Below are 22,639 nucleotides of genomic sequence, written 5' to 3'. Positions count from 1 at the left end.
GGAGGGATTGATGAGACCCGCGGCCGCAGTACAGCACTGCTATTACATCGATATTGCTGTACTCTGTAAAATTTGTGTATTAATTATTTGATCAATAAACCTCAGAGGAGTATTTTAGACATACAAGCAGCGTATGTGTGTCTTACTTCCCTCCGATATATCGATATTACCTATGATCTGGATCCGGATACATCACCGGGCGGGTATCGGTGGACAAGTCCATTACTAATTTCAGTCTAATATATTTTGAGCCATGATTGCAACAACAGGGCGTCCCAATAAACCGGGTCATGCAGATTGCAGAGTGAAAATATGTTTCAAAATTGTCTTTTCCTCGTCACTGCTGTACATCCCCCGTACCCCAGATTCATGTGTAGTTCCCCTATAAATCCCCCCCCCCCACATGACAAACACATGACAACTCCACTACACCCGTCACGCATTTTATTGCAGTCTGTATTTTGGGATTCACATATAATCTGGTGGTTACAGAGAGGAGCTTTTCAGGAGAAACCCGATGACTCCCAGCGCCACGGCGAGGACGGTGTAGGTGGACTTCACGCTGGCGGCTCCGCTGGTGTTACACAGGTCGGTGCTGCAGCAGGACACACTAGTTGAGACTATGACGATGTTACTTCCCGATGCCGTGCAATTTGCGGAGCAAGTCTTAGTGATGCTGGAATATGAAAGGCTTCCTGCAGGTGGAGTAGAAAAGACGGAGAGAAGATGAGCAAACTGCTGTACTGTAAGAGCAGTCACACTATGGAACCTCTACTGTAAGAGCAGTCACACTATGGAGCCTCTACTGTAAGAGCAGTCACACTATGGACCCTCTACTGTAAGAGCAGTCACACTATGGAACCTCTACTGTAAGAGCAGTCACACTATGGAACCTCTACTGTAAGAGCAGTCACACTATGGAAACTCTGCTGTAAGAGCAGTCACACTATGGAACCTCTACTGTAAGAGAAGTCACACTATGGAACTCTCTACTGTAAGAGAAGTCACACTATGGAACCTCTACTGTAAGAGCAGTCACACTATGGAACCTCTACTGTAAGAGCAGTCACACTATGGAACCTCTACTGTAAGAGCAGTCACACTATGGAGCCTCTACTGTAAGAACAGTCGCACTATGGAACCTCTACTGTAAGAGCAGTCACACTATGGAACCTCTACTGTAAGAGCAGTCACACTATGGAACCTCTACTGTAAGAGCAGTCACACTATGGAGCCTCTACTGTAAGAGCAGTCACACTATGGACCCTCTACTGTAAGAGCAGTCACACTATGGAACCTCTACTGTAAGAGCAGTCACACTATGGAACCTCTACTGTAAGAGCAGTCACACTATGGAAACTCTGCTGTAAGAGCAGTCACACTATGGAACCTCTACTGTAAGAGAAGTCACACTATGGAACTCTCTACTGTAAGAGAAGTCACACTATGGAACCTCTACTGTAAGAGCAGTCACACTATGGAACCTCTACTGTAAGAGCAGTCACACTATGGAACCTCTACTGTAAGAGCAGTCACACTATGGAGCCTCTACTGTAAGAACAGTCGCACTATGGAACCTCTACTGTAAGAGCAGTCACACTATGGAACCTCTACTGTAAGAGCAGTCACACTATGGAGCCTCTACTGTAAGATCAGTCACACTATGGAACCTCTACTGTAAGAACAGTCGCACTATGGAACCTCTACTGTAAGAGCAGTCACACTATGGAACCTCTACTGTAAGAGCAGTCACACTATGGAGCCTCTACTGTAAGATCAGTCACACTATGGAACCTCTACTGTAAGAGCAGTCACACTATGGAACCTCTACTGTAAGAGCGGTCACACTATGGAACCTCTACTGTAAGACCAGTCACACTATGGAACCTCTACTGTAAGACCAGTCACACTATGGAACCTCTACTGTAAGAGCAGTCACACTATGGAACCCCTACTGTAAGAGCAGTCACACTATGGAACCTCTACTGTAAGAGCAGTCACACTATGGAACCTCTACTGTAAGAGCAGTCACACTATGGAACCTCTACTGTAAGAGCAGTCACACTATGGAACCTCTACTGTAAGAGCAGTCACACTATGAAACGATCTACTGTAAGAACAGTCGCACTATGGAACTCTCTACTGTAAGAGCAGTCACACTATGGACCCTCTACTGTAAGAGCAGTCACACTATGGACCCTCTACTGTAAGAGCAGTCACACTATGGACCCTCTACTGTAAGAGCAGTCACACTATGGAGCCTCTACTGTAAGAGCAGTCACACTATGGAACTCTACTGTAAGAGCAGTCACACGATGGAGCCTCTACTGTAAGAGCAGTCACACTATCGAACCTCTACTGTAAGAGCAGTCACACTATGGAACCTCTACTGTAAGAGCAGTCACACTATGGAACCTCTACTGTAAGATCAGTCACACTATGCACCCTCTACTGTAAGATCAGTCACACTATGGAACCTCTACTGTAAGATCAGTCACACTATGGAACCTCTACTGTAAGATCGGTCACACTATGGACCCTCTACTGTAAGATCAGTCACACTATGCACCCTCTACTGTAAGAGCAGTCACACTATCGAACCTCTACTGTAAGAGCAGTCACACTACGGAACCTCTACTGTAAGATCAGTCACACTATGCACCCTCTACTGTAAGATCAGTCACACTATGGAACCTCTACTGTAAGATCGGTCACACTATGGACCCTCTACTGTAAGATCAGTCACACTATGCACCCTCTACTGTAAGATCAGTCACACTATGGAACCTCTACTGTAAGATCAGTCACACTATGGAACCTCTACTGTAAGATCAATCACACTATGGAACCTCTACTGTAAGATCAGTCACACTATGGAACTCTACTGTAAGATCAGTCACACTATGGAACCTCTACTGTAAGAGCAGTCACACTATGGAACCTCTACTGTAAGATCGGTCACACTATGGACCCTCTACTGTAAGATCAGTCACACTATGCACCCTCTACTGTAAGATCAGTCACACTATGGAACCTCTACTGTAAGATCAGTCACACTATGGAACCTCTACTGTAAGAGCAGTCACACTATGGAACCTCTACTGTAAGATCAATCACACTATGGAACCTCTACTGTAAGATCAGTCACACTATGGAACTCTACTGTAAGAGCAGTCACACTATGGACCCTCTACTGTAAGATCAGTCACACTATGGAACCTCTACTGTAAGAGCAGTCACACTATGGAGCCTCTACTGTAAGAGCAGTAACACTATGAAACCTCTACTGTAAGAGCAGTCACACTATGGGACCTCTACTGTAAGAGCAGTCACACTATGGAACTTTACTGTAAGAGCAGTCACACTATGGAACTCTACTGTAAGAGCAGTCACACTATGGAACCTCTACTGTAAGAGCAGTCACACTATGGAACCTCTACTGTAAGAGCAGTCACACTATGGAGCCTCTACTGTAAGAGCAGTAACACTATGAAACCTCTACTGTAAGAGCAGTCACACTATGGAACCTCTACTGTAAGATCAGTCACACTATGGAACCTCTACTGTAAGAGCAGTCACAGTATGGAACCTCTACTGTAAGATCAGTCACACTATGGAACCTCTACTGTAAGAGCAGTCACACTATGGAACCTCTACTGTAAGAGCAGTCACACTATGGAACCTCTACTGTAAGATCAGTCACACTATGGAACCTCTACTGTAAGAGCAGTCACACTATGGAACCTCTACTGTAAGAGCAGTCACACTATGGAGCCTCTACTGTAAGATCAGTCACACTATGGAACTCTACTGTAAGAACAGTCACACTATGGAACCTCTACTGTAAGAGCAGTCACACTATGGACCCTCTACTGTAAGAGCAGTCACACTATGGAACCTCTACTGTAAGATCAGTCACACTATGGAACCTCTACTGTAAGAGCAGTCACACTATGGAACCTCTACTGTAAGAGCAGTCACACTATGGAACCTCTACTGTAAGAGCAGTCACACTATGGAGCCTCTACTGTAAGAGCAGTCACACTATGGAACCTCTACTGTAAGAGCAGTCACACTATGGAACCTCTACTGTAAGAGCAGTCACACTATGGAACCTCTACTGTAAGAGCAGCCACACTATGGAACCTCTACTGTAAGAGCAGTCACACTATGGAGCCTCTACTGTAAGAGCAGTCACACTATGGAACCTCTACTGTAAGAGCAGTCACACTATGGAGCCTCTACTGTAAGAGCAGTAACACTATGAAACCTCTACTGTAAGAGCAGTCACACTATGGAACCTCTACTGTAAGATCAGTCACACTATGGAACCTCTACTGTAAGAGCAGTCACACTATGGAACCTCTACTATAAGAGCAGTCACACTATGGAACCTCTACTGTAAGATCAGTCACACTATGGAACCTCTACTGTAAGAGCAGTCACACTATGGAACCTCTACTGTAAGAGCAGTCACACTATGGAGCCTCTACTGTAAGATCAGTCACACTATGGAACTCTACTGTAAGAACAGTCACACTATGGAACCTCTACTGTAAGATATGTCACACTATGGAACCTCTACTGCAAGAGCAGTCACACTATGGACCCTCTACTGTAAGAGCAGTCACACTATGGAACCTCTACTGTAAGATCAGTCACACTATGGAACCTCTACTGTAAGAGCAGTCACACTATGGAACCTCTACTGTAAGAGCAGTCACACTATGGAACCTCTACTGTAAGATCAGTCACACTATGGAACCTCTACTGTAAGATATGTCACACTATGGAACCTCTACTGCAAGAGCAGTCACACTATGGACCCTCTACTGTAAGAGCAGTCACACTATGGAACCTCTACTGTAAGATCAGTCACACTATGGAACCTCTACTGTAAGAGCAGTCACACTATGGAACCTCTACTGTAAGAGCAGCCACACTATGGAACCTCTACTGTAAGAGCAGTCACACTATGGAGCCTCTACTGCAAGAGCAGTCACACTATGGAACCTCTACTGTAAGATCAGTCACACTATGGAGCCTCTACTGTAAGAGCAGTCACACTATGGAACCTCTACTGTAAGAGCAGTCACACTATGGAACCTCTACTGTAAGAGCAGTCACACTATGGAGCCTCTACTGTAAGATCAGTCACACTATGGAACCTCTACTGTAAGAGCAGTCACACTATGGAACCTCTACTGTAAGAGCAGTCACACTATGGAACCTCTACTGTAAGATCAGTCACACTATGGAACCTCTACTGTAAGATATGTCACACTATGGAACCTCTACTGCAAGAGCAGTCACACTATGGACCCTCTACTGTAAGAGCAGTCACACTATGGAACCTCTACTGTAAGATCAGTCACACTATGGAACCTCTACTGTAAGAGCAGTCACACTATGGAACCTCTACTGTAAGAGCAGCCACACTATGGAACCTCTACTGTAAGAGCAGTCACACTATGGAGCCTCTACTGCAAGAGCAGTCACACTATGGAACCTCTACTGTAAGATCAGTCACACTATGGAGCCTCTACTGTAAGAGCAGTCACACTATGGAACCTCTACTGTAAGAGCAGTCACACTATGGAACCTCTACTGTAAGAGCAGTCACACTATGGAACCTCTACTGTAAGAGCAGTCACACTATGGAACCTCTACTGTAAGAGCAGTCACACTATGGAACCTCTACTGTAAGAGCAGCCACACTATGGAACCTCTACTGTAAGAGCAGTCACACTATGGACCCTCTACTGTAAGAGCGGTCACACTATGGACCCTCTACTGTAAGAGCGGTCACACTATGGAACCTCTAATGTAAGAGCGGTCATACTATGGAACCTCTACTGTAAGAGCAGTCACACTATGGACCCTCTACTGTAAGAGCAGTCACACTATGGAACCTCTACTGTAAGAGCAGTCACACTATGGAACCTCTACTGTAAGATCAGTCACACCATGGAACCTCTACTGTAAGAGCAGTCACACTATAGAGCCTCTACTGTAAGAGCAGTCACACTATGGAACCTCTACTGTAAGAGCAGTCACACTATGGAACCTCTACTGTAAGAGCGGTCACACTATGGAACCTCTACTTACTGTAAGAGCAGTCACACTATGGAACCTCTACTGTAAGAGCAGTCACACTATGGAACCTCTACTGTAAGAGCAGCCACACTATGGAACCTCTACTGTAAGAGCAGTCACACTATGGAACCTCTACTGTAAGAGCAGTCACACTATGGAACCTCTACTGTAAGAGCAGTCACACTATGGACCCTCTACTGTAAGAGCAGTCACACCATGGAACCTCTGCTGTAAGATCAGTCACACTATGGAACCTCTACTGTAAGAGCAGCCACACTATGGAACCTCTACTGTAAGAGCAGTCACACTATGGAACCTCTACTGTAAGAGCAGTCACACTATGGACCCTCTACTGTAAGAGCAGTCACACTATGGACCCTCTACTGTAAGAGCAGTCACACCATGGAACCTCTACTGTAAGAGCAGTCACACTATGGAGCCTCTACTGTAAGATCAGTCACACTATGGAACCTCTACTGTAAGAGCAGTCACACTATGGAACCTTTACTGTATGATCAGTCACACTATGGAACCTCTACTGTAAGAGCAGTCACACTATGGAACCTCTACTGTAAGAGCAGCCACACTATGGAACCTCTACTGTAAGAGCAGTCACACTATGGATCCTCTACAGTAAGAGCAGTCACACTATGGAACCTCTACTGTAAGAGCAGTCACACTATGGAACCTCTACTGTAAGAGCAGTCACACTATGGAACCTCTACTGTAAGAGCAGCCACACTATGGAACCTCTACTGTAAGAGCAGTCACACTGTGGATCCTCTACTGTAAGAGCAGTCACACTATGGACCCTCTACTGTAAGATCAGTCACACTATGGAACCTTTACTGTATGATCAGTCACACTATGGAACCTCTACTGTAAGAGCAGTCACACTATGGAACCTCTACTGTAAGAGCAGCCACACTATGGAACCTCTACTGTAAGAGCAGTCACACTATGGATCCTCTACAGTAAGAGCAGTCACACTATGGAACCTCTACTGTATGATCAGTCACACTATGGAACCTCTACTGTAAGAGCAGTCACACTATGGAACCTCTACTGTAAGAGCAGTCACACTATGGAACCTCTACTGTAAGAGCAGTCACACTATGGAGCCTCTACTGTAAGAGCAGTCACACTATGGAACCTCTACTGTAAGAGCAGTCACACTATGGAACCTCTACTTTAAGTGCAGTCACAATATTCAACCTCTACCGTAAGATCCGTCACACCATGGAACCTCTACTGTAAGAGCAGTCACACTATGGAGCCTCTACTGTAAGAGCAGTCACACTATGGAACCTCTACTGTAAGAGCAGTCACACTATGGAACCTCTACTGTAAGAGCAGTCATAATATGGAACCTCTACTGTAAGAGCAGTCACACTATGGAACCTCTACTGTAAGAGCAGTCACACTATGGAACCTCTACTGTAAGAGCAGTCACACTATGGAACCTCTACTGTAAGAGCAGTCACACTATGGAGCCTCTACTGTAAGAGCAGTCACACTATGGAACCTCTACTGTAAGAGCAGTCACACTATGGAACCTCTAATGTAAGATCAGTCACACTATGGATCCTCTACTATAAGAGCAGTCACACTATGGAACCTCTACTGTAAGAGCAGTCACACGATGGAGCCTCTACTGTAAGAGCAGTCACACTATGGAACCTCTACTGTAAGAGCAGTCACACCATGGAACCTCTACTGTAAGAGCAGTCACACTATGGAGCCTCTACTGTAAGAGCAGTCACACTATGGAACCTCTACTGTAAGAGCAGTCACACTATGGAACCTCTACTGTAAGAGCAGTCACACTATGGACCCTCTACTGTAAGAGCAGTCACACTATGGAACCTCTACTGTAAGAGCAGTCACACTATGGAACCTCTACTGTAAGAGCAGTTACACTATGGTACCTCTACTGTAAGATCAGTCACACTATGGAACCTCTACTGTAAGAGCAGTCACACTATGGAACCTCTACTGTAAGAGCGGTCACACTATGGAACCTCTACTGTAAGAGCAGTCACACTATGGAACCTCTACTGTAAGAGCAGTCACACTATGGAACCTCTACTGTAAGAGCAGTCACACTATGGAGCCTCTACTGTAAGAGCGGTCACACTATGGAGCCTCTACTGTAAGAGCGGTCACACTATGGAGCCTCTGTATTCTCCGGTCACAGCCTCTCCTGGAGGTTTTATGAGCTGGATTATAGACTGTGCCACTCACCGATTCCGCCGGACACCACGGAGGTCATACAGGACGTGGCGGTAGCGGAGCAGTTGGTCGCGGTCATGCAGTTGGTGTTGCTGCTCTGAGATGTGCATGTGTAGCAGCTTAAGGTGTAAACTGAAAGAAACAAAACAAATAATCATCAAATAAAATGTACAGAGACCAGGTTTTTGTGGGACTACAAGGCCCAGCATTGCCTCCCAACCAGAGCTCAGGCATTAGGAGAATGACTGCGGCATCAGGGGCCCTGCTGGGTATAGGAATGGCATCAACAAAAACGATATACAGTCTGGCTAAATAAATGGAAATATTTCCTATATTTCTATGAGAGACAGTGGCGAGCTGCACATAAGCTGTGGGGGATCCTGTCTATGTAACGACATGTCATACCACATCATCCCTGCAGAGGGAGCCGGCTGTGCGACGACACAGCCCCTTTAAGACTTAAAGAGGCTGTCACCACATTATAAGTGCCCTATATTGTACATGATGTGGTCGGCGCTGTAATGTAGATAAAAGCAGTGTTTTTTATTTAGAAAAACAATCAATTTTGACTAAGTTATGAGCAATTTTAGTTAATGATTTATGTTAATGAGTTTCTTAATGAACAACTGGGCGTGTTTTACTATATGACCAAGTGGGCGTTGTGGAGAAGAGTGTGTGACGCTGACCAATCAGTGACCAATCAGTGACCAATCAGTGACCAATCAGCGACCAATCAGTGACCAATCAGCGACCAATCAGTTACCAATCAGCGACTAATCAGTGACCAATCAGTGACCAATCAGTGACCAATCAGTGACCAATCAGTGTCATACACTTCTCCCCATTCATGTAATCAGACATCATGATCTCGCGAGATCTCGCTGTGCTGTCACTTTCTCCCACTTTAACGTTACTGAAGTGCCTTGAGAGTTAATAGACATCACCTCCAGCCAGGACGCGATGTCTATTCACAATCCCGACAATTCGGTAACATTTGTTTGGGTCTTAATGACAGCACAGCGAGATCTCGCGAGATCACGATGTCTGATTGCATGAATGGGGAGAAGGGTATGACGGTGATTGGTCTGATTGGTCGCTGATTGGTCAGCGTCATACACTTCTCTCCACAACGCCCAGTTGGTAAAAAGTAAAAACACGCCCAGTTGGGCATTAAGAAACTCATCAGCATAAATCTAAAATTGTTCATAACTCCGTCAAAATTGATCGTTTTTCTAAATAAAAAACACTGTTGTAATCTACATTACAGCGCCGATCACATCATGTACAATATAGGCCACTTATAATGTGGTGACAGCCTCTTTAAGTCTTAAAGGGGCTGTGTCATCGCACAGCCGACTTCCTCTGCAGGGATGATGTGGTATGACATGTCGTTACACAGACAGAATCCCCCACAGCTTGTGCGCAGCTCGCCACTGTCTCTCATAGACTGGTGTCCTGAGCAGGGGCCCCCCTATGACACCATGTGCTCTAATAGGGAACATTGGTAACAGTGTGGTGGGAATTTCCCAAAAATCAGCCCTACAAACGGCGCAGTTCCATTTTGAAAAAGGTGTGAAATTGGTTCCTTAGTGTCGCATGGCAGGGAAACACTCTATGAACTTGAAAGTACTTTATTAAAATGGATGGAAAAAAACGACGCGTTTCGGAGCCGGATCAGGCGAAATCACAGAGATAAAGGAACTCAACAGGAGGCACAAACATTTATACAGAAAAAAACGGGAAAACGACAATGAGGAAAGGTCAAAGGTCCATTGTATAATGATACAGTATGTGCAGCAGATGGAAAGATGTAATGACTGTAGAAGCGCCGTGTACGTGGAGTCAGGGCCGCCATCAGTAATTTCAGGGCCCCCTACAGCTACATTTTCTGGGCCCCCCTACCGTGGCACCGCCTGTTAACGGTACTCCGTCCAGCACTATATCATGGTACCCAGGGCCGCCATCAGGGGGGGTATTATGGGTACTGATGTGAGAGGCCCGGCCAAACCTAATTGAAAGGGGGGCCCGGCAAACTGCCGCGACTTGCCTTTGGTAGAAAAAAAACAGGCCCCTGCAATGGGGCCCGTTTTTTTCACCAAAAGAATGTCATGAGCTGCGGGCCCCCCTTTCAATTAGGTTTGGCCGGGCCTCTCACATCAGTACCCCTAATACCCCCCCTGATGGCGGCCCTGGGTAGCATGGGGGCCGTCAAACACCGCCGCCCGTGCGACCGATCACGCGCACCCGCAAACTCCCGCGCATGCGCACCGGCGACCGCCTGGAACCGCGCACCGAATTTTGAGGCAGATTTTGACCTGCCCACACTATCTTGCCGCGTTTTTTGCCTGCGGCGATTGAGGACAGCAGACAGAAAACGCAGCGAAAAATGCATTTTCTGCCTCCCATTGATTTCGATGGCAGGTCAGAGGCAGAACCGCGACAAGAAAGGACGTGCTGCTTTTTCTTTTTTCCGCGACTGGCTCCCATTGATTTCGATGATTTCAGATTAAATCAATGGGAGGCGGTTTTGGAAGTTGTTTGGTGCTGATTCTGACGCAGTGTCCGAGTCAATATCAAGGCCCAAAAACTCTGTGAACTGGGTCTTATTGTTAGGGCTTATTCAGACGAACGTGTAATACATCCGTGCAACGTGTGTGATTTTCACGCGCCTCGCACGGACCTGTGTTACTCTATGGGGTTGTTCAGACTGTCAGTGATTTTCACGCAGCGTGTGTCCGTGTGTCCGCTGCGTAAAACTCACGACATGTCCTATATTTGTGCATTGTTCGCGCATCACGCACCCATTGAAGTCAATGGGTGCGTGAAAATCACGCCCAGCGCTTCCGCAGCCGTATAAACTATGAATGAAAACAGAAAAGCACCACGTGCTACAAACATACAAACAGAGTGTCATAATGATGGCGGCTGCGCGAAAATCACAGCCGCGCATCATACGCTGCTGACACACGGAGCTGTTATGGACCTTTTGCAAACGCAAAACGCCACGTTTTTGCGCGCGCAAAAAGCACACGCTCGTGTAAATCCGGCCTCAGGGTAGGAACACACTAGGCATGAGCACTGCGGATTTTATGCAACACATTTTATTGTGGATAATCCGCAGCGTATTACAGTCGCAGCAGAGTGGGTCAGATATGAACAAATCTCATCCACACGCTGCAAAAATAATGGACCTGCCGTGTGGCTTTTTGGCTTTTTAAGCCGCAGCGTGTCAATGTATTCTGTGGAATCGCCGCTCCTCTGTTGCGGAAATGCTGCGGTTCTGCCGCAAAAATCACACATGAGAAAAAAAAAAAAAGGCACTTTTTTAAATTTATAAAAAAGTTTAGACTTGCCCCGGCCGTAGTCATGGTGACGCGATCCTCTATTCTTAGCGCAGCCCCGCCTCCTGTCATGACGTTTCATCCCATGTGACTGCTGCAGCGGTCACATGGTCTACAGCGTCATCCCAGGAGGCGGGGCTACGTTCAGAAGAGAGAGATGCGTCACCAGGACTACGGCCGGGGTAAGTCTAAACTTTTTTTTCCCTGCAGGATTCCCGCAGCGGACGCGCCTCACCAAACCTGAGCCACTATTTGGTGCGGTTTTGCTGGCGGAATTCCCTGCGGCTCCCGGGGCGGATAAGCTGTGGAGTTTTACTCAGCATATCCGCCTAGTGTGTCCCTTATGATGTCGCTCCTGGAGCTGCTGCCGGTCTCTAAATAGGCAGTTGGTCCAGTAGAATTTGGAATTATTTTTTTTTGTGAACCAGCTTAAAAAAATACAAAACTTTTGTGTTAGGGCCTGTTCACATCACCGTTCGCTTCCGCTCCGGGGTTCCTTCTGAGGTTTCTGTCGGGTGAACCCCGCAACGGAAAGTGAAAGTGACAGCACAGCTTCCGTTTCCATCACCATTAGCGCAGTCGACTGCGCTATTGATTCCGTCCGAAAACCAGCCGGAATGGTGACGAACGGAAGCCATTAGCGATGTTTCCGTCACCATTGAGATTAATGGTGACTGAAACGGAAGCTGTGCTGTCACTTTCACTTTCCGTTGCGGGGTTCACCCGACAGAAACCTCAGAAGGAACCCCGGAGCGGAAGTGAACGGTGATGTGAACAGGCCCTAACACAAAAGTTTTGTGTTTTTTTAAGCTGGTTCACAAAAAAAAATAATTCCAAATTCTACTGGACCAACTGCCTATTTAGAGAGCGGCAGCAGCTCCAGGAGCGACATCATAAGGGACACACTAGGCGGATATGCTGAGTAAAACTACACAGCTTATCCCGGGAGCCGCAGGGAATTCTGCCAGCAAAACCGCACCAAATAGTGGCGCAGGTTTGGTGAGGCGTGTCCGCTGCGGGAATCCTGCAGGGAAAAAAAAGTTTAGACTTACCCCGGCCGTAGTTTAAGTGACGCATCTCTCTCTTCTGAACGTAGCCCCGCCTCCTGGGATGACGCTGTAGACCATGTGACCGCTGCAGCAGTCACATGGGATGAAACGTCATGACAGGAGGCGGGGCTGCGCTAAGAATAGAGGATCGCGTCACCAGGACTACGGCCGGGGCAAGTCTAAACTTTATCAATTTAAAAAAGTACCTTTTTTTTCTTCTCTTGTGTGATTTTTGCGGCAGAACCGCAGCATTTCCGCAACAGAGGAGCAGCGATCCCACAGAATACATTGACACGCTGCGGCTTAAAAAGCCAAAAGCCACACGGCAGGTCCATTTTTTTTGCAGCGTGTGGATGAGATTTGTTCATATCTGACCCTCTCTGCTGCGACTGTGATACGCTGCGGATTATCCACAATAAAATGTGTTGCATAAAATCCGCAGTGTTCATGCCGAGTGTGTTCCTACCCTGAGGCCGGATTTACACAAGCGTGTGCTTTTTGCACGCGCAAAAAACGTGGCGTTTTGCGCATGCAAAAGGTCCATAACAGCTCCGTGTGTCAGCAGCGTATGATGCGTGGCTGCGTGATTTTCGAGCAGCCGCCATCATTATGACACTCTGTTTGTATGTTTGTAGCACGTGGTGCTTTTCTGTTTTCATTCATAGTTTATACGGCTGCGGAAGTGCTGGGCGTGATTTTCACCCACCCATTGACTTCAATGGGTGCGTGATGCGCGAACAATGCACAAATATCGGACATGTCGTGAGTTTTACGCAGCGGACACACGGACACACGCTGCATGAAACTCACGGACAGTCTGCACGGCCCCATAGAGTAACATAGGTCCGTGCCAGGCGCGTGAAAATCACTGACAGTCTGCACGGCCCCATAGAGTAACATAGGTCCGTGCCAGGCGCGTGAAAATCACTGACAGTCTGCACGGCCCCATAGAGTAACATAGGTCCGTGCGAGGTGAAAATCACACACGTTGCACGGATGTATTACACGTTCGTCTGAATAAGCCCTAACAATAAGGCCCAGTTCACAGAGTTTTTGGCCCTTGATATTGACTCGGACGCTGCCTCAGAATCAGCACCAAACAACTTCCAAAACCGCCTCCCATTGATTTAATCTGAAATCAATGGGAGCCAGTCGCGGAAAAAAGAAAAAGCAGCACGTCCTTTCTTGCCGCGGTTCCGCCTCTGACCTCCCATCTAAATCAATGGGAGGCAGAAAATGCATTTTTCGCTGCGTTTTTTGTCTGCTGTCCTCAATCGCCGCGAGCAAAAAACGCAGCAAAAAAAACGCGGCAAGATAGTGTGGGCAGGTCAAAATCTGCCTCAAAATTCTTTAAGCAATTTTGAGGCAGATTTTTTTTTGCCTGCAAAATACTGTGTGAACAGGGCCATACATAAACAACACTTTGAGATAATTTACTCACTGTGTCAGAAGAGCTGCTCCCACTCCAGTCCTCTTCCGGCGATGTCTTCCAGGGGAGGTCTTCGGTCCAGACGTCCAGTCCTTCACCTCCAGCCAGGCTCCAGGTAAGTTTTGTCCATGTGTGTCCGCGGCTGCGCGCGCTTCGTTCGTGGGTGCGCGCGCGGCCGCTCGCGGGTGCGCGCGCGGGCGGTCTCCAGTGCGGGCGTTCGTGGATGCGCGCACGCGCGGGAGTTTCCTTGTGCGTGCGATCGGGTGCGCGCACGGGCGGACGGTTTGACGGCCCCCCATGACGAGGGGAGGGGGCCCGCAGCAGCAGCAGCAGCAGCTCACGACATTCTTTTGGTGAAAAAAACGGGCCCCATTGCAGGGGCCCGTTTTTTCCTACCAAAAGAATGTTGAGGCAGTTGCCGGGCCCCCCTTTCAATTAGGTTTGGCCGGGCCCCTCACACCACTACCCCTAATACCCCCCTGATGGCGGCCCTGCGTGGAGTGACAGAGAGCGGCTACGTGGACGGGTCACATGCTGGAACGGGGCCGGATTTATTCGCTGAAAGTATCCAAAGGGGGGGGGGAATGTTTGGGAAGGGGAAAGTATTTTGATAAAGGAGAGGACCGTAGAGCAGTCGACTCCGCTATTGATTCCGTCGTTAAAACGGAAACCTGCCGGAATGGTGACGAACGGAAACCATTAGCGATGTTTCCGTCAGCATTGATATCAATGGTGACGGAAACAGAAGCTGTGGTTTCAGTTTGACTTTCCGTTGCGGGGTTCACCCGATGGAAACCTCCGACGGAACCCCGGAACGGAAAGTCAACGGTGATGTGAACAGACCCGAAGCCGGAAGCAATAGCGCAGTCGACTACGGTTTCCTTCTGGTTTCCGTCAATGACAGTTCGTGTCTGTTCAGGGTCCCGTTCTGACGGAAAGCTCAGACGGAACGTCAGAACGGGACCCCAACGCAGATGTGAACGAGGCCTTACACAAGTATTGACTCCTCGGGGCTGTGGGGATACGGTTACGTAGACATTTTGTTGATACCAAGTTGCACGTCTTACATGTGTGAGCGTATAGTTCAGGGTGCCGGTATATTGAAGCAAAATAAATAATTGAGGCGTTGGTGGATGACAGGCAGGCGCACATACATGATAAATATCAGGGTGTGTTCACACGGAGTGTTTTCAGGCGTATTTCGGGACATTTATGCCTCGAAAAATACTTGAAACAACGGAAGCAGAACGCCTCCAAACATCTGCCCATTGATTTCAATGGGGAATACGGCGTTCTGTTCCGACGGGGCGTTTTTTACGACTCGTTTTCCAAAAACGGCACATAAAAAGACGCCCGCGAAAAAGAAGTGCATGTCACTTCATGGGATGTTTTTGGAGGCGTTTTTCATTGAGTCTATAGAAAAACAGCTCCAAAAACTGCCGTAAAAAACGCCACGAAAAACGCGAGTTGCTAAAAAAAGGCTGAAAATCAGGAGCTGTTTTCCCTTGATATCAGCTCCGTATTTTCAGATGTTTTTGGTCACTGCGTGTGAACATTCCCTATTCAAGACGAGGTGAAGAACAATAAGGCGATGTTCACACGCTTAGCAAAAAGTCTGAAAATACGGAGGTGATATCTAGGGAAAACAGTTCCTGATTTTCAGCCGTTTTTTTAGCAACTCGCGTTTTTTGCTGCGTTTTTACGTCCGTTATTGGAGCTGTTTTTCTATAGACTCCATGAAAAACGGCTCCAAAAACGTCTCAAGAAGTGACCTGCACTTCTTTTTCGTGGCTGTTTTTTTACGCGGCCATTCTTCAAAACGGCCGCGTAAAAAGACGGCCCGTCAGAACAGAACGCCGTTTTTCCCATTGAAATCAATGGGCAGATGTTTGGAGGCGTTCTGCTTCAGATCCATTGGCCGTTTTTTGTCCATTTACGGCCCGAAAAACGTCCGAAAATAAGCCGTGTGATCATACCCTAACAGACACCATAGTACAAATACTCGCGTGTATAACTACACAAACACAAAGGGGCGGATGTGCTCCTCCAACATCCATGGAAAAACACGATAACCAACAGAATTACAAGTTGAAGATTCAAGGAGAAAACAGCGGCACAACAATATAGAGCGATAACGGCTGATCCGAGGAAGTAAAATGAAGAAATAATATGATAAAAGAAAAGAAAAGCCCTAGAAATAGGATAGCCGCAGATCATATCAATGGTGAAGTGGCTCACTGCTTGGGTCGTTGGGTCGCTGGGTCGTTGCGTTGATGGGTCGCTGGGACGTTGGATTGTTGAGTCGGTGGGTCGCTGGGTCGTTGAGTCGGTGGGTCGTTGGGTCGCTGGGACGTTGGATTGTTGGGTCGGTCGGTCGTTCGGTCGCTGGGTCTCTGGGACGTTGGATTGTTGGGTCAGTGGGTCGTTGGGTCGTTAGGTCGCTGGGTCATTGGGTCGTTGGGTCGCTGGGTCGGTGGGTCGCTGGGGCGTTGGATTGTAGGGTCGTTGGGTCGGTGGGTCGTTGGGTTCCCTGTTGGTGTTTGAACTTCCCACCACACTGCTAACATTTCTGGAAACCGGGCAAAGAATTTTGTATCCGGCACAACCCATGACCTGCTGTTCCCTGGATAATCCACGTATCAAAGTCCTAATCTCCAGGTGTGTCGTGCTCCAGGTGAGCATGTCACTACAACACCTTCCACTCCACATTGTTTGTGGGTAATGCCCTTTGAGACATTTTTTTCCTTCCAGCTTTACTAATAGGGAATATTGACATAGAGATCTATCTTGTACCTGACCATAAAAGAGAATCTTAAAGGGGCAGCGCACTTACCTGTGCCCATACAGAGCGCAGCGACCAGGAGGAGCCTTGTGTAGGCGGCCATGGCTGTGAGTAGGTGGAGGGCTGAGATACACTGCGGATACTCAGCTGCTCCTTATATAAATACACGGCCGACCATTGTTTTGGCTACACCTGTAATTAGAGGTCACAGTAGATGGGTCAGGGCTGTGTTGTAGTAACTATCGCTGCGTCAGCTTTGTATCTGCCACTTAAAACCAATATTTGTGGTCTCCTGACGATTTTGTGAAGATGGGGGGTCCTTTAGATGTAGTCGTGCCAGATCCGTTGTCCAACAGATCCAAACCGTGCTGACGCACCCCATTTACTTGTGATGAGGTCATGAAGTCACTACGACGGGGGTTTATAACTCACCCGGTGCCGAGGCAACCGGTCAAATCTACACAGCATGCGGTGCGGGCCGCTCGCCAGCATTTTATAATCGCCATGATATCAGTAGAGCGACTGCTGAGAATAATCACAAGGACCCCTGAGGCGTTTGGCTGCGTGGACGGCGCCGTCCCGTGAACGGGCAGCAGGATGATGGGGTAATAGAAGCACCGCTCACACGCTGTCTCTGGGGCAGATAGACGGAGTTATCGCCTCTCACCACCAGGGGTCGTTGTGGTCCCCAGTAGCCCTGAGAAGGAAGCACAGATGCCACGTGGCCAAGGGTGAAGCTTTAGAGGGCGCAGGGGAAGCAATGATAACCCGGCCCTGGTGTCTGACGAGGCCCCAACACCCCTCTGCCACATAAGGAGACCAGTATTAGAAATGGCACCCGATCGGTGGGGGACTGTGATGGGGGCACTGAGTCACTGGGAAATGTAGGCACTAATCATCTGAGCAAAGTCCGGTGCTCTCTTGTCACTTTGGCGAGGCACTGTTGGGCTGTGTATGACTATGTGGCAAAGTATGGCACTTCGGGGAATATATATGGCACCAGGTCCGTACAGTCTGGTACTGGTTACGGTTTGGCACTATATAGAGCTATATGTCAGCACTATATGGGCACTGTATTACACTCAGGGCACAGTGCAGCATTTTATGGTCCTCTGTGGGCAAATAATGGCACTTTGTGACCACTGTGGGCGCTCCGGGCACATTTTGGCACAATGTGGGCATCGTTGACTGTGTGTGGGTAAAATATTAGTTTCTAATGGAGAAAAAAGCGGGACATAGGGCGCCACATCGTACAATAAATCCAACAGGTTTATAGATGAGAGATTAAGGATTATAAGCGCTCACCTGTCTGGTTCTACATGTCAGGTACAGCACAGGTAAGTTGTCAGCTGCTGCTACCCCCGACCGGTGGTTCTCAGGCTCATATGTGGGATTTACATGATATGAAGTCAATGATGTTGTACAATACAGAAGCTAATCACAGTTGTCACGTTTTCGGACATCGGGTGTAGGAACGCTCTGCAATAGGAAGGGATGTCCTGCAGCTTTATGTACCGCGCCCTATTGAGGTGTGAAAACCGCCAAGCACCATGAAATAAAGAACTTATTGTATAAAACGTATATGTATCCAACCACAGAGGCTGTGCTGCTGCTTCTGACATGGATCCGACAGCACGCTGCTCCGGGGCTGATGTCATCTATCTGTTGTACTGAAAATATATGTCCAGCATGTAAACTATATGGCCAAAACTATGTGCCCCCAATGCTAATTATTGGGTTCAAGTGTTTCAGCCACGCAAATTGCAAAAAGGGGCATAAAATCAAGCACACAGGCATGTCACCTTCATAGACAAACATTTCTAGTAGTATGGGTCATACTGAAGAGCTCGGTGAGTCCTAGGATGCCACAACTACCACAAGGTTGTTCATGAAATCTCTCCACTGCTAGATCAGCCCCGGTCACCTGTAAGTGTTATAATTATCTGCTAGATTTGCCCCGGTCACCTGTAAGTGTTATTATTATTTGCTAGATCTGCCTCGGTCACCTGTAAGTGTTATGATTATCTGATAAATCTGCTCCAGTCACCTGCAAGTGTTATAATTATCTGCTAAATCTGCTCCAGTCACCCGTAAGTGTTATTATCTGCTAGATCTTCTCTGGTCACCTGTAAGTGTTATTATCATCTGCTAGATCTGCCCCGGTCACCTGCAAGTGTTATTATCTGCTAGATCTTCTCTGGTCACCTGTAAGTGTTATTATTATCTGTTAGATCTGCCCGGTCACCTGTAAGTGTTTATTATTACCTGGTAGATCTTCCCCAGTCACCTGTAAGTGTTATTATTATCTTCAAGATCTGCCCCAGTCACCTGTAAGTGTTATTATCTGCTAGATCTGCCCGGTCAACTGTAAGTATTATTATTACCTGGTAGATCTGCCCTGGTCACCTGTAAGTGTTATGATTAACTGGTAGATCTGCCCCGGTCACCTGTAAGTGTTATTATTATCTGCTAGATTTGCCCCGGTCACAAGTAAGTGTTATTATTATCTGCTAGATCTGCCCCGGTCACCTGTAAATGTTATGATTAACTGGTAGATCTGCCCCGGTCACCTGTAAGTGTTATTATTATCTGCTAGATTTGCACCGGTCACAAGAAAGTGTTATTATTATCTGCTAGATCTGCCCCGGTCACCTGTAAGTGTTGTTATTATCTGGTAGATCTGCCCTGGTTACCTGTAAGTGTTATTATCTGCTAGATCTGCCCTGGTCACCTGTAAGTGTTGTTATTATCTGGTAGATCTGCCCTGGTCACCTGTAAGTATTTTTATTATCTGCTAATCTTTTTTTTATTAAAAATTTGAATAACATATCATACAGAGCCATATACTGGCAAAATACACCTCATATATAAATAACACAAATAACAACGTAACATGAGCATGATGCTCTCCATTTGCGCTTCCCTGCCCCAACCACCATTCTCTCTTTCATCCATTCTTACTACCACTTCCATGCACTCTACATTTATACCTTTCTCATGCCCAATATCTTACTCCATCCACACCTATGTCATACTCCATCCACACCTATGTCATACTCCATCCACACCTATGTCATACTCCATCCACACCTATGTCATACTCCATCCACACCTATGTCATACTCCATCCACACCTATGTCATACTCCATCCACACCTATGTCATACTCCATCCACACCTATGTCATACTCCATCCACACCTATGTCATACTCCATCCACACCTATGTCATGCTCCATCCACACCTATGTCATGCTCCATCCACACCTATGTCATGCTCCATCCACACCTATGTCATGCTCCATCCACACCTATGTCATGCTCCATCCACACCTATGTCATGCTCCATCCACACCTATGTCATACTCCATCCACACCTATGTCATGCTCCGTCCACACCTATGTCATACTCCATCCACACCTATGTCATGCTCCGTCCACACCTATGTCATACTCCATCCACACCTATGTCATACTCCATCCACACCTATGTCATACTCCATCCACACCTATGTCATACTCCATCCACACCTATGTCATACTCCATCCACACCCATCCATGACCTTTGACTTCTACTTTCTTCTATATGCTCTGATCCAGCCATTCCTCCCACTCTCACCTAACTCCAACCCAGTGGCGTAACTACCGCCGTAGCGGCTGCTACGGGGCCCGCGGCATGAGGGGGCCCGTGTCGCCCGCCGGCACGGGCCCCCACCATGGCCGGAGGCTCCACTAGCTGCCGCTATGGCTGCTACAGCGGGACGCCACTGAACACTACGGCAGAGCAGGGAGGTATCTCCCCGCTCTGCCATTAACTGGTTCCCGACCGCTGGCTGTATTTTTACGGCCAGCGGTCAGGGACGGGTCCTTAAAACCCGAGCCATAGACTTTCTGGAAGAACAAACCATAGACCCTGGTCCAGAGAGATTCTGGTAAGATGCACACGCTGCCTACATAACTTAAGATAGGAATCAGGGATGTTTTGATCAGGTTGACCCATTCCCTGAGGCTTCAAGACCAACCTTTCCACTGAGCTACCTTCTGAGCGGCAATCTTAAACCTACCTTCCCAATTTAGGATTGGATAATCTCCAAAGCAAAATTCGATGCCTAGAATTTTTGCCACCTCTGTGGGCACTGGGAGGGTGTCCAGGAGACCAAAAGTCGGATCTCCATCCCCCAACCAGAGACTGACACACTTGTCCTGATTGATACTGGACCCAGATGCATCTGAGTAGCAGGCAACTTCCGACATCACGCAGTCCGCCTCCCCTCTCGAGGAGACGAAGAGAGTGACGTCGTCCGCATATGCCACCATCATCAGAGCAGACCCCGGTGCCGCCAGGCCAAAACCGACCCCAACCAATGGTCCGCGGCCGACCCTCCTAAGAAAAGGGTCGACCGCGAACACATATAGAAGGGGACTCAGAGGACAGCCCTGGTGAACCCCAGAGCCCACCCCAAAAGGACGGCCCAACCATTAACAAGCGGGAAGGTCTCAGCCCCTACATATAAAATTTTAAGCCAATCGACAAACCTCCCCGGCAGACCATACCTCAAAAGGATAACCCAGAGGTACTCGTGGTCGACCTGATCAAATGCTTTTGCCTGATCCAAAGACAGCACATACCCCTCCCAAATGCCAGCCCTGCCTTGCTCCACGGCTTCCCGGACACCGAGAACAGCACTAAACGTACTGCACCCTGGAACGGAGCAGTGTTGGGGCCCCGAGAGGAGCCGGGGCGCAAATTGGACCAACCAATTGAACAGTATCTTTGCTAGAATCTTCCTATCCGTATTGAGAAGTGCTATGGGTCTCCAATTCTCAATGCACGACGGATCCTTCCCCTTTGATAGAACAATCAAGGCCGACCTTCTCATTGACCTGGGCAGACCGCCCGAGGAAAGACCATGGTCAAGAGAGGAGTCAAACTCTCCTTAACGGTCTTATAATACTCGGACATTAAGCAACCCGGACCTGGGGATTTTTTGGGGGCTAGCCCCTCAATCTCCAGTCTTACTTCCTCTTCCTTGATTGGCTATAACAAAACGTCAAAGGAGGAGTCTACTCCTGGCTCAGAAATGGCTTCAGCCAGGAAAGCCGCCATCTTGTCTCGATCCTGCTCCTTTCTACCCAAGAGCTGAGAGAAAAAGGATCTGACCACCTCCAGGATCCCTGATCTGGATCTTTTTAGGGACCCTGTACTATCAATCATTCATGTTACTATTTACTAACATCTTGCAGTTCTTGTAGGAGTCGGGCGAGCGGTACCTCCCGAAATCCCTCTAAAAAACCAAGGATGCCTACCTATTATACTGACAGCTCTTGGGCAGGCATTTCACACTGGAGATGTCCTCGCGGCTACCCACAGTCGAGACTAGATGTTAGAGTTTCCTCCTCAGGCCGCGATCCAAGCAATCCCTGTTCTGGCTTCTGAGGCTCGAGAGCTGGTGGAAGATTCTCGCAACCGTTTTTTAAGTATATCCCACCACTCCGACTCGCTGTTACACAGATCCAGCAGGAGCACTTGGCTCTGCAGGAAATCCTCAAAGGATTGTCTTACCTCCACGTCCTCCAGAAGAGACGAATTGAGCTTCCAATGGCCTCTACCCATCGGAAAACTCCACCTCAACAACAGATACTGCTGAAGAGACAGCGTTGTCCTTCAGAAAGAACCGATCTATCCTAGACCTACAACTTCCCCTATGAA

At 47.8% G+C, this 22,639-nt stretch overlaps 1 protein-coding gene across 1 annotated transcript; it reads right to left on the bottom strand.

The window, feature by feature from the left end:
* Window positions 1-427: 427 nt before the first annotated feature.
* LOC142717125 (lymphocyte antigen 6E-like) lies at window positions 428-21,183 on the bottom strand. Its single transcript, XM_075848730.1, has 3 exons — window positions 20,994-21,183; window positions 8,341-8,460; window positions 428-695 (listed from the first exon to the last, which is right to left on the bottom strand). The coding sequence occupies exons 1-3, from the start codon at window positions 21,181-21,183 to the stop codon at window positions 487-489; spliced, it is 519 nt and encodes a 172-aa protein (XP_075704845.1). The 3' UTR covers window positions 428-486.
* Between the last annotated feature and the right edge of the window lie 1,456 nt (window positions 21,184-22,639).

Source organism: Rhinoderma darwinii, unplaced genomic scaffold (assembly GCF_050947455.1).
Source record: "Rhinoderma darwinii isolate aRhiDar2 unplaced genomic scaffold, aRhiDar2.hap1 Scaffold_4544, whole genome shotgun sequence".
In the NCBI taxonomy this organism is placed as follows: Eukaryota; Metazoa; Chordata; class Amphibia; order Anura; family Rhinodermatidae; genus Rhinoderma; species Rhinoderma darwinii.
Note: the sequence above shows the minus strand (reverse complement) of the source record. Positions and strands in the feature narration are given on the sequence as shown.